General features: G+C 43.6%; 1 protein-coding gene across 3 annotated transcripts in view; it reads left to right on the top strand.

The window, feature by feature from the left end:
- The first annotated feature begins 2,362 nt into the window (after positions 1–2,362).
- Positions 2,363–13,177, top strand: part of ACBD6 (acyl-CoA binding domain containing 6) — a 102,312-nt gene continuing 91,497 nt past the window's right edge. The window contains exons 1-2 of one of the 3 annotated variants that reach the window (XM_053391330.1): positions 2,363–2,679; positions 13,102–13,166. In XM_053391330.1, coding sequence (XP_053247305.1) covers positions 2,416–2,679; positions 13,102–13,166 — 329 coding nt within the window. In that variant the 5' untranslated portion in view covers positions 2,363–2,415. The remainder of the gene's footprint in view (positions 2,680–13,101; positions 13,167–13,177) is intronic. The other 2 variants (XM_053391331.1, XM_053391328.1) reach the window with 2 other exon arrangements.

The following is a 13,177-nucleotide window of genomic DNA, read 5'->3' as shown; positions in this document are numbered from 1 at the left end:
TGTGCTTGCACTTTTGTTTTTTTAAATCTACCAGAGTTGTACAAAAGAGCAGACAAAAAATAAAAATAGAAAAATGTGTGTGCTGCTCCAAGCCAGACAAAGATTTGGAGTTACTCTCATGAAAGCCTGCCACTTCCTTTTCCTCCCTTTTCCTATATTTTGATTCTTAGTACAGCTATTTTCTGCAAGAGCATATCTGTGCAAGAGAGTTTTTAAAAATAATAATAAAAATACCACAAACATGCTTTTAGCAACAAAGACGAAAAAGAAGTATTATTCATTAATGACATATGGATAATGGTTATCGCAACTTGCCCCAGATATATCACCCTGTTCTATAGTCCTTTCCTCTTAATTTACTATTTCAAGGAATAGCTTTAATTTTGGAATTTAGATCAATAATCAGACACACCAGAGATTTAATTGAAAGCTTTAAAATATATATCATCAGGTTCAAGAAACTAGGTTTTGGTCATTCAGTCTTTCAGTACCTACAAATCAGACTTTGATTTTTAGAAATATTTGTAGAACTTTTAAAGAACACTTTATAAGGCAAGCCACCACAAAAAGTAGTGTTTTAAATGGTAAAGAAGGCAGCTGTTGGATCCAAAGAAAACTAAAAATAACTATCAAGGATATGTATTTAGTATAACCTTCTTTCTGGCTGGAAATGTATTCTGTTGTGCCAAATGAACATTTGTAAAAAATGTGTTTTATACTGTGTTGTTTTGTTTGGTTGCAGTGATAGGCCATTTCTAAATTGTGGTGACAGGCTTCAAGTACAACAATGCTCAGAGTCCATTTGTTTGTTTATATATTTATAAACACATTCATTTATATATTTGTTTATATGCTTATATTGTTAATATCCTGCCAATCCTTTGTCATGGATGGAAATTATATATATATATATATATATATATATATATATATATATATATATACGCACATATATATACACATAATTTTATTTGTATGCCGTCTTCCATAGTTCAAACCACGATCAAGGTGGCTTACAACAAGAAAAATGTACACAATTACAAATATAAGAAAAGTAGTTGTTGTTGTTTAGTTGTGTCCGACTCTTTGTGACCCCATGGACCAGAGCATGCCAGGCACTCCTGTCTTCCACTGCCTCCCGCAGTTTGGTCAAACTCATGCTGGTAGCTTCAAGAACACTGTCCAACCATCTCGTCCTCTGTCGTCCCCTTCTCCTTGTGCCCTCCATCTTTCCCAACATCAGGGTCTTTTCCAGGGAGTCTTCTCTTCTCATGAGGTGGCCAAAGTACTGGAGCCTCAGTTTCAGGATCTGTCCTTCCAGTGAGCACTCAGGGCTGATTTCCTTCAGAATGGAGAGGTTTGATCTTCTTGCAGTCCATGGGACTCTCAAGAGTCTCCTCCAGCACCAGAATTCAAAAGCATCAATTCTTCGGCGATCAGCCTTCTTTATGGTCCAGCTTTCACTTCCATACATCACTACTAGGAAAACCATAGCTTTAACTATACGGACCTTTGTAGGCAAGGTGATATCTCTGCTTTTTAAGATGCTGTCTAGGTTTGTCATTGCTTTTCTCCCAAGAAGCAGGCGTCTTTTAATTTCGTGACTGCTGTCACCATCTGCAGTGATCATGGAGCCCAAGAAAGTAAAATCTCTCACTGCCGCCATTTCTTCCATGGACAAAGACAAAGAAAAGTCAATCAATCAATCTTTATTACGGTCCAGAAAAGTAGTAATAAACAACAAACAAAAACACCAGATATTATAAAAACCAAACTGAACTATTTCCACATAAATCATAATAAGACCCCCCCCCAGCAATAACAGCAACAACCCTCTCCTACAAAACCCCTAAGGCCTAAGCATGAATGAACCCCGGAACGTTCCTTTCCAGCACCAACATTCCTTTCCGGGGTCACTTTACACCAATGCACCAGCTCCGCGCGGGGGACAGGAAGAAGCGTCGGGTCACCGCCGGAACTCTAGGCCTCACAGCCCGCAACTGAGTTCGAGGAATCATAGACTCATAGTATGCTAGAGTTTTCCCCGCTCTCTTCCCAATAAGAGGATAATACTTCCCCGGCGTGGAACCGGCGGAGCGGTATAAAGTGACCCCGGGAAGGGAAATGTTGAGGCTGGAAAGGAACGTTCCGGGGGTTCATTCGGAACGCTTATTCAAAAGCGCCCAACGCTCTTTTCCGTCGCCGCGCCGTATCTCTACGGGCTCCTGGCCCGCGCGTGCGCGGTGGCTGGGTGCCTCACCTGGGCGTCCGCGTGAGACGCACGCGCGGGGGTGGCTGGGCGTGGCTCCGGCCGTTGGGCGCGAGCGGGAGTGGGCGGGGCCTGGCTCTGAGGCGGGAGGAGGATGGACTGACTGAGGCGGCTGAGGCGCTGAGGAGGCGGCGGCCGGGCGGGTCATGGCCTCCTTGTTCCCGGCCAACGGGGCGGCGGGCGAGTGGGGAGGCGGCGGCGGCGACGACCCCAGCTCGGCGGACGAGGGTGAGGGCGGCCGGGCGGCGGCGGCGGCGGGGCTGAGGGAGTCCCCGGTCTCCGACTCCGGGAGCCGCTCGTCGTCGCCTCCGCCGATGGAGCAGTTCGAGCGGGCGGCGCAGCGGGTGCCGGCGCTGGCGGGGTCGGCCAGCCGGGAGCAGCTGCTCTACCTGTACGCCAGGTACAAGCAGGTGAGGCTCCGCTCGGGCCCGGCCTTCCTTCCCCACGCCCTGCCTCTCATAGAAGCGCCCAGGGACACCCGGGGGTCATCTAGTCCAACCCCTCGAATCTTTGTGCCCAGTGTGGGGCTCTCGAACCCACCACCCGGAGAGGAAGAGCCCCTCACGCTCTTTGCCCTTCTCGTGTGTTCAGAGGAGAGGGACGCTGGCCCTGAGTGTGGAGGTTCCGCTCATTATTATTATTTTTATTTACAGTGGTACCTCGGGTTACATACGCTTCAGGTAACACACTCCGCTAACCCAGAAATTCAGGTTAAGATCATAAATCGTGCGGCAGCAGCGGGAGGCCCCATTATCTAAAGTGGTGCTTCAGGTTAAGAACAGTTTCAGGTTAAGAACGGACCTCCGGAACAAATTAAGTACTTAACCCAAAGTACCACTGTATGTATTATGATTTTCATTTTTTTTAAAAAGAAGATATTTATTGAAATTTTCAAAAAAAACAACAAAACATAAAGGAAAAAAAACAATTAAACACACATACAATTTACACTTCTTACTGTCAATGACCAATTTCCTTGACTTCCCCACACCTCCCCTTCTTGTATTCCAGTTCCAATTTTTAGCTCAGCAAGTTCTTGTCCCCAAACTTTACCTTATTTTCTCTAATTCATTTTAGTTAACCAATTTTAACTTATAAACCTCAATCTTTATACATCAATACTTATTCTTCAAAATCTTTTTCTAGGTTCACCCCATCAATTTAATTAACCAATTTTAACTTATAAACCTCAATCTTTATACGTCCTTAGAAAAAGACTTTTAAGAATAAGTATTGACGTATAAAGTATGATTTTCATTTTTATACACTTCAATCATTCTATAATTGTTTTAACATTTCAAAACTTGACTTTCCTTCCCCCTCTTTCTGCGCTTCCTTAAATTTATTGTTAAAATATTTTCTGCATACCCAAATGAACTGAATTCCCCCATTTATTCATCTCACCTCCGTAATGTAGATGGAGGTTCCACTTTGGCTTCTGCCACCGGCGAAACAGCGTCATGGACGTCTTTGAAAATACCTTATTCTCCTGTTAACGGTGCTTCTTTGAATGTGTTGCTTTATGTTCTGCGAATAATGTTTTGTTCTGGATTGTTTGATGTTTTAATGAAGGGTGTAAACTGCTTAGAGACTTTATTAATTTTTTGCTTAAAAACAGAATGTGGTATAAAAATGAAGATAGGTTCGTCGTCATCACCATCTTCGTGGGTTGGCCTGTTAGATAGGATGGCCTTGCGAAGCCAGTGTGGCCAAGCTGTCAGGCTGCAGACTTACTTGAGAGTTTCGTAGGGCGGGTGTGTGGGTAGGTGGGTGTAGCATTGACCTTAGCCTGTGGTTTGTCATGGTTAGAACTATAAACTTATGACTAAATATCTTAGCCTGTTCTTGCGCTACCCACCCCATTATTATTTTTCTCACTGCAGCCTATTTAGCCACTCTAAAGTGCATAGCACTTTCTGGAGAAAGGAAGGAAAGATTGCAAGCTTCTCGGGAGTAGGAACACAAGTACCCACCAATGAAGGTTGCAGGGGAAGAAGAGGGAGAAAGAGTTAAACAGGAAGAATGTGCATTCAGTTCAGATACGTGCTTTAAGGCTTATGGTGCAGTCTTCGCCCCCAGGTGTGCATGTGGTGTATCTTCCCACTTCCTGGCTGAATTGGCCTTCAGCTGATGTAAGTTACTTACCCCATTGTATCTACTGGCAGAAGAAAAGCCCTGCTGGTGGAAGTTACACTGGTGTAAAATGGCCCAAGAAGAGGGTGGTAGGATATAGAAAGTTATGCTGCATCCCATCTCCCTTCATTCACTGGTCTTGTCCGCAGAGTTTGGTGTAACTTACACCACCAAAAAATGCAATTGTAACTAAAATTCACCCTGTGGAAGGCAGAAAGTGGAGGTTTACGCTGCTCCTGCCCCAGCCATAAGCAGTTCAGTGTAGCTTAGTTTATCCAGGAAAAAGACCAGTATATCTGCCTGGTTAGGATTGCTCTGCTATTTTCAGCAGGGGGTGAGGTAGTCAATGAACTTAGACCACACACTGTATATTACATCAAATGCAATATGCAGGACAACACCTAATCACACCCACTCCATCAGAGCCAGTCCACAGACATCTCTCTAGGTATGGGTTTAAATCCCCATTTAAATTATGTTGTCGTAACCACTGTTCTTCTAAGCACAACCCACACAAGTGGGAAGAAAAAGAAGAAACGTAACAGATCATTCACGTAGTTGCTTGGACAAGGTGTCTGTAGAGAGTGCACAGACTTCCATTCAGGAAGAAAATACTCTTCCTAAACAGGCCAGAACATCCAACGAGAGCAGCCTTCAGTGCCTCACTCCATAGTGCAGAGGGCCGGAAAACACAAGTGGTAATTCATGCCCCATGAATATAGCCCCATCCATTTCTTGCATGCATGCCAAAGTAACTTAAAAATGTCAGTAACAAAACAAAAAAAGTTGCTCCTGGGATTCAAACCCACAAGACACTTCTACTTACACACAGCCATAGCACCAGACAGGAATCATCCACACCTATGGGAAATCTGTCTCTCTCTTCTGTCCCCCATCAGAGAGCAGAGGAGCTGCAAGAGGAGCCGTAACTTGGTGGAACATTTTACTCGCATAAGTTTCCAAGTTCAAATCCAAGATATAACCCCTTAACTTGCACATGAGACGATCAGAATGAGTGTTGCAGGGAGCCATGTTGTTGTTGTTGTTGTTGTTTAGTCGTTTAGTCGTGTCCGACTCTTCGTGACCCCCTGGACCAGAGCACGCCAGGCACTCCTGTCTTCCACTGCCTCCCGCAGTTTGGTCAGGCTCATGTTTGTAGCTTCGAGAACACTGTCCAACCATCTCATCCTCTGTTATCCCCTTCTCCTTGTGCCCTCCATCTTTCCCAACATCAGGGTCTTTTCCAGGGAGTCTTCTCTTCTCATGAGGTGGCCAAAGTATTGGAGCCTCAGCTTCAGGATCTGTCTTTCCAGTGAGCACTCAGGGCTGATTTCCTTCAGAATGGGTAGGTTTGATCTTCTTGCAGTCCATGGGACTCTCAAGAGGCTCCTCCAGCACCATAATTCAAAAGCATCAATTCTTCGGCGATCAGCCATCTTTATGGTCCAGCTCTCAAATAGTTTGGCCCATATGTGGGCTAACCTAGCCTTCCCTAACCTGGTACCCTCCAGATGTTTTGGATCACAACTCCATCACCCCAACCATTGACCACGCTGCTGGGAGTTATAGTCCAAAACATCTGAAGGTACTGAGCTGGGGAAGGCTGAGCTAACCCAACCCTTTTGCTGATAACCTATATGACTAATCCATTCTCCACTGCTATTTTGTCTGATAGGCTGGGCCCTGTCCAGTAGTATCCCAGGAGGCCTCATTGCCTATCCTCCTCTTTATTGTACTCCCCATTTTTGCCTTATATGCCTTTACCAAGGCACCCATCCCACTTGGGTACCCTGAGAGGCCTGCTTCCTTACAGTACAGGGTACCTGAGTGAGCAGAGGAAGGGGCAGTGCCCTTGAGCCCATGAAGTTTTCTGCTTGCGTCCTCACAATACTATGGCTAGCTGATTGTATTGGGCAGAATATATTTGGGGAAGGGATTGCTATATATTGGTTCCCAGCAACAAATCATGTACAGTGGTACCTCAGGTTAAGTACTTAATTCGTTCCGGAGGTCCGTACTTAACCTGAAGCACTACTTTAGCTAATGGGGCCTCCTGCTGCTGCCACACTGCCAGAGCATGATTTCTGTTCTCACCCTGAAGCAAAGTTCTTAACCGGAGGTACTATTTCTGGGTTAGCGGAGTCTGTAACCTGAAGCGTATGTAACCTGAAGTGTATGTAACCCGAGGTACCACTGTAATGCTGTCAGCACCTTTCATTGATTAGTGTCTGGCATGGAGGAGATCCTAAAAAGCCACAAGTGCAGTGTTAGGTTACCCTAGCATGGCCGTTGGAACTTGGACAGTGACTGATAACAAGGTAGCATGTAGGTTTCCATGTGGGACCAGCTCCAGGTCAGGAACACCTCCTCTTGCATAACTGTGATGGAGCTTGCAAGAGTACAGAAACCTGCATGGAGCAAGTAGGTTGTTAACCCAGAGGGACAGCCAGGAGTATCCTAGGCATTTTTGCTGGTCATGAGGAGAGTCTCCCTCTTAGCCTGCAATGAATAAGCTGTGGGATAAAACCTGTACCTGTGGAAGAGAGGCCTCTGGAGAACAAAGTGACAGACAGAGTAGCAAGTAATAGGCAGGAACTGGAGTGCACTGTTCTTGAACTGCTGAGTGCATAGTAAGTGTTTGTGAGGAGGTAAGACCATCTATCTGAGTATTCAGCCAGGGCTTTGCCTCAGCTGTGCTTCCCCTTCTCCATGGTGAGAGTATCACGGGGAGATACTTCTGGCAGTTCCCTCACTGTGAGCAGTGAGGTTACAGGGAACCAGGCAAAGGGCCTTCTCAGGAGTCGTGTTTGCCCTGTGGAACGCCCTGCTGTCAGATGTCAAGAAATAAACAACTGTCTGAATTTTAGAAAACATCTGAAGGCATTCCTGTGTAGGGAAGTTTTTAATGTTTGATACTTTGCTGTGGTTTTATAATTTCTTGGAAGCTGCCCAGAGTGGCTGGAGCAACCCAGTCAGATGGGTGGCATATAAATAAATCATCATCATCATCATTATGATTATTACACTGCACTGACTCTGAGAATACACTGGTGTCCACAGCATTTGTGTGATTACAATCTATGCAGCAAAAAAGTGCTCTCTTTGAAGAAAGTATTGCATTTTATCTGGTACAAAAGTTAGCAGTTTTGCCTGAAAATGCAGTATTTCTACAAAACAGTGTGGCTCTGAATGAAGAAATCTGTTCATATGCAGCAATGGACTGTGCTTTCCAGGCACAATAAACCCAAAGCCTGTTGGTAAATGGTGTGGTACCCTATTTTAGATTTTTGCCTCTTTGCACAGTGTGGAGATGTGGGGAAGGGGAAAAAAACATTGAAAATAAATGTCCAAAGCCAGCCCAACTGTGATGGGAAGCAGTGAAGCCTGGAAATGAATGAAGTGCTCTCGAGCACATGTCAGCTTTGTTAGACTGTCTCTTACTATTTTATACATTGGTCCTTGTGGCTATAGGCAGAATTTTAAGTCCTTAGGTGTGATTCTTGGGTCATTCCACGCCAAATCACCTGGTGCCATGTGTTTTCACGACTCAGATTTTCTTCAAAAAAAATTATGTGTAGATACCTATGAGATAAGCTCAAAAGATTAAGATTTTTTTTGGTCCAAAATTGGGCGCAGGAGAATTTTTTGAAAATTTCGATTTTCGTGCAATTTAGGCTAATGGAATTTCTGCGTCAGCGTAGAAAAAAACCTCCTGTTTCACTTATTTTTCAACCGATTGGGCTTATTTTGGTATCAGAATAAAGCTAATTGTGGTCTCTTTCAAAATAAGGTATAAAAATGGTCTTAAGAGCCACAGAAAAGGGTCACTGACCAAAGTGAATTTTTGTCATTTTATTCCTGGTTTGATAACCCATAGCACGCAAACCACAACTAACATATTTCATACTTTTCTTGTAGAATGGGCTAACCATGTACTTGTTATGTTTTAAAAATAAGGAGGGTGTTTTTTGAAGTTATAAAATAAATTGATTTTGAGGTAATTTTCAAATAATTTTTATTTATTTATTTTTGTACAGGTTTAAGGTCTCTTTAAGCCTGAAATAACTCACACATTCATGAGAATAGTTAAAATTGTACCGTCTTATGTTACAATGTCATCTGATATATTTTAAAAATTAATTTTTATTGATTATTTGATAAAATCAAAATGCGTCTCAGAGCCCTTGTTCATTTTATTGTGTAAAACACTCCTGCAATGATATGACCCCCTTGTGTAAGTATGAAAAAAATTAAATTCCTCATTTCCTGCCTCTGAGGTTGCAGGTCTAAGCACACTTGTTAGGAAGTAAGCCCCATCGAACACAATGAGGCTTATTGCTGAGCAAATCTTAGGATAGCACTGCACATCTGAGGTCCACGGGACTTTTCTAGCCTTGGTAAGTGGCATGAATAACTTGCTAATGTGGTAGTCACTCCCTTCCCATTAAATTGTGTTGTCGTGCCTCAGATTTGTAGGATATGCTTAACATTTGTTTTTTGTCAGAATCATTGTGTCTATATCGTATGGAAGGTTGACAATGCTGGTTTGACGGGAGAAAAGCAAATAACTCAGTATTTAGCAAAGAATCAAACCTGGGCGAAAAGTAAAAAAATTATACTGTGCTCTTCAATATTCAGGGCAGCTTATAAACTAGACACACAGTAAGAAGAATAAAAGAGTTAAACTAAAACAGACAACATTTCAGTAAATTGGAACAAATGCCTGTAGTGACTAAAAACCAGAGTCAACTGATTAAACAGACTTGAATAGAGTTTTTTACCTGATACCAGAAAGACATGAGTAGGTGTCAGGTGAGCCTTCCTGGGAACAGCATTCCATAAGACAAGTACCACAAATGAAAAAGCTGTTGATCACCACCCATCAAGCCTCCAGAATTGGGGCAATCTTGAGGATGATCTCAGCAGCTGAGCAGGTTCACGCAGGTTGGGCTGCAGGTACTGTTTCAAGATATCAAGGGCTTTAAAACTTGCAATTTGAGTTTTGTTTGGAAATGGGCTGGTGAGAGGTTCTGAAAGGCTAATTCTGGTCAGTAGTCTGCAAGCAGTGTTTGACTGCCTCATTGACTTTATGGGATACAACAATCATTGTCTGGTGAAGTATGGGCATATATGCTCCAAAAATGTAAAGTACGGTACATCAGCCTCAGTGCAGACACCTGAATTATATGCCATTAAGGTAAAGGTACCCCTGCCCGTACGGGCCAGTCTTGACAGACTCTAGGGTTGTACGCTCATCTCACTCTAGAGGCCAGGAGCCAGCGCTGTCCGCAGACACTTCCAGGTCACGTGGCCAGCGTGACAAAGCTGCTCTGGCGAGCCAGCACCAGCGCAGCACACGGAAACGCCATTTACCTTCCGGCTAGTAAGCAGTCCCTATTTATCTACTTGCACCCGGGGGTGCTTTCGAACTGCTAGGTTGGCAGGCGCTGGGACCGAGCAACGGGAGCGCACCCCGCCGCAGGGATTTGAACCACCGACCATGCGATCGGCAAGTCCTAGGCGCTGAAGTATTACCCACAGTGCCACCCTGCCTATTACAGTATGATGGCAACTGCCCACTGGCTGCATTTCGGAAGAACTTTTCTCGTATTTGGCATGGCAATGCAAACTGCTGTTGCGCTGTTAAAGAAACCTATCATTCAAGTACGTACATGGTGGTACTATAATAACAACAAATGGGCTTCTAGAGTTTGTATCCTGGGCTTATAGAATCTGTTTTGATTTGAGGAAATCTGCTCAACCACATGCAACGTGTATATGAGTGCATTCAATGAAATGAGCAAAATACCCCCAAGCAACCCCAAAGGGGGGGGACTCCAGCCCCAAACAAAGCATCTTCATTTTAGAAATACAAAAAAACAGGCAAAATGCACCTGCACCCCACCAAGGCAAAACACCCCCTGTCTTTCCCCATGCCTCCTAACTTAGGCAGCAGCAGGGCCTGCTTTGCTTTGCTTTTGTTTTCAAAGAGAAGGTAGAGCTCCAGCTGTACCCTCTTTCCTCTGAAGACTACCTCTGGGCTCAGTGAGACTCTGCATTCTGGGGAAAGGGTGAATGACCGAATGCCTGCACTTCATTTTTAAGGCACCTAAAGGTTAAAATAAACCCTGAAAAATGTTTTTAAAATTAAAAAATTGGGGAGGGACAGGGGGCTACAGCAGTGCAATGAGGGTGTTTGTGGGCACCGCTTGGGGACTCCAGGAATCAGTGTTTGCGTAATCTACTAATACAAGAAGAAGCCTTGATAGCTTTAGATTTCTATCGTTACTGATTTAAGGCAAGACTTTACTCTTCAACATTCTTTCTCCCAATTTAATCATATAATCTGCATAAAAGACTGATAAAATATTGCTTTAGCAGAGACTTGTACCTCCATTGAATAAAAGGTGCTGACTCAGGACAATCCACTGTCCCTAGTGCAGCATTTGTGTTTTTCCTCACGTCTGTTTCTTTTCTCTGCAAACTGTGATTTAGGAGAGAACAGCCCCTATAAAAAGATGACAGTAACAGCTGAGCACTTTGTTAAGACACTGCTTACTTAAGCAGTTCAAGATAAATAGCATAAACACCTACTTAACTTTTCCACTTACTGGAGGTCATTTCAGAGTCTGACTGTGTGAACAGACCTGACAAGAGTTGCTCAGCTGATTTCTAAATGTTTTAACCTAAGAGTTAAGATAATGAAGATGTGGCTTGTTTGGGGGGGGCACCAGGTGGCGCGTTGGAAGATGGCCGACAATAACATCTCTCTGACCCATACGAGGTAATTAAGGGGCTGCTATGGGAAGTATGCAGCCTTCCTACCCCCCCAGGAGACGGGGGGCGCTGCCTTGCCAGCGGTGTTCACAATGCACCCCCTGATCCGAGAGATGGGGGTGCCGAACACTTGGCACGAGCCCTCGGTGAAGTCAGATCTTCCTGACGCTGATTCCAATTAGCGCGTGCTGGTTAGCTTCAGCTCGGAATTATAATTGGAAACATACGATTGGAATGAAGCTGAAGCACATATATCAAGTAATGTTCGAGAGATAAGACTGCTGATTAATGGATCTCTGTGACCGGGAGTGACGGATGGATAAGTAAATCTTCTGATGAATCACCACTAGGAGACTGTATGTTTGGAATGAAGGGGGGGGGGTGGAGGAAAAAACTCGTTTCTTCTTTGCACGATGTGATATTAATAACCCTTCACCCCAGATAGAAATAAGATCGTTGCGTTTTTACTAATCACAAGCAGGAATTCAAGAACTGTGTGGGATGGATTGTAACAGGAGAGAGGATTGGTGAACGGTGAGAAAGAGGAAAATTTTCATGACGCAGTTAAAAAATGGCGTCTCGCCAAGACAGGCTTGCCGGAGAAAGAAGGACAGGGGGAGGAGAATCAGGATCATTCGAAAGAGAAGGAATGTTGGAACGCAAGCTTGACCTGACAGAGCCTCCTGATTCATTTGATTTATTTGGCAAGCCTGAGAAAAGTAAAGGACAGACCGAAGATTAAATTATTATTTTTTTGGAAGCGTTGAACAGAGGCTGTCCCTGAGTGATATGATCTTTGGAGAGTACAAAACCCACACAAAAGATGCCTGTTTTCAATCTGCTTGTGAAAATTATCAGAGATCGCAAAGAAAGGAATATACGATAACAACAAGAAGAGAAAGAAAGTAATAAAGGACTATCTGGATTGAACTGGATAGAACTGTCTAATTAAAGCAGTAATATAAGTGATGTTTGGACTCGTGCGGAGCTTGATGTATGGGTACCCCCAACAAAATTTGGCTGTATAATTTGGAACTAATGTGATTTGGATAATGTGATGTGATTGGCCTGTTAATAAAAATTATTTAAAAAAGAAGAAGAAGATGTGGCTTGTTGGGGTTTTGCAATCCCCAGCTTACCTGTAAGAGTTCTAGACGGATGTGATGCTGGTAGACATGGTTGCTTGAATGAACACTTTTTTGGCTGTTACCTAGCAAGGAATTCCTTTCCTGGAACGATAGGCGCTTGTTCTAATGGGTAATTTTTTTTATTGTTGATACATCTACTCTATAGGAAGGGCTGTGTGTACTTTATTTAAAATATATTTTATTTTACTAACAGGTGATAGTGCAAATTGGCATGGCCACTCAAGTTTCAAAGGTTGAGAGATGGTCTAGAAGAGGCCACAGTTCTCAGGATGTCTGTGGCCTCTTCTCACACCATATTTCCCTCAACCCAAGACACTGGTAATTTGCAGAGTTTGCATTATCATACTGGTATAAAACCTAGCCTTTATTTTTATTTTTTGTATTAAAGTCTTCTAGTGATGGGGAGGGGCCAGAAACTTTGCCCTTAAACCACTAACCACTGAAAATGTTAGTGAGCTGCTTTTGAGATAACATGCATTGTTCACCTAGTTTCAAGAGCTAGAAATTTTATTAAAAAGAAATAACAGAGCAGAATTGTGGCTAGTACCACATTTGCCGCCGCTGCACGATTTCTGTTCTCATCCTGAAGCAAAGTTCTTAACCCGAGATAATATTTCTGGGTTAGCGGAGTCTGTAACCTGAAGCGTATGTAATCTGAAGCGTATGTAACCCAAGTTACCACTGTATTTTGTTAGCAAGTCCATAAAGACAAACAAAAATACATCATTATTTCTTTAGCACTTATCCCAGCACTGTTCCCCATTCTGTCTTTAGGTCAAATGTGGTAGCTGCAACACTCCCAAACCTGGGTTTTTCGACTTTGAAGGAAAGCAGAAATGGTAAGTGGAAA

Source organism: Podarcis raffonei, chromosome 6, assembly GCF_027172205.1.
Source record: "Podarcis raffonei isolate rPodRaf1 chromosome 6, rPodRaf1.pri, whole genome shotgun sequence".
Classification (NCBI taxonomy): domain Eukaryota; kingdom Metazoa; phylum Chordata; class Lepidosauria; order Squamata; family Lacertidae; genus Podarcis; species Podarcis raffonei.
The sequence above is the reverse complement of the archived record's forward strand: the minus strand, read 5'-3'. Positions and strand labels throughout refer to the sequence as shown.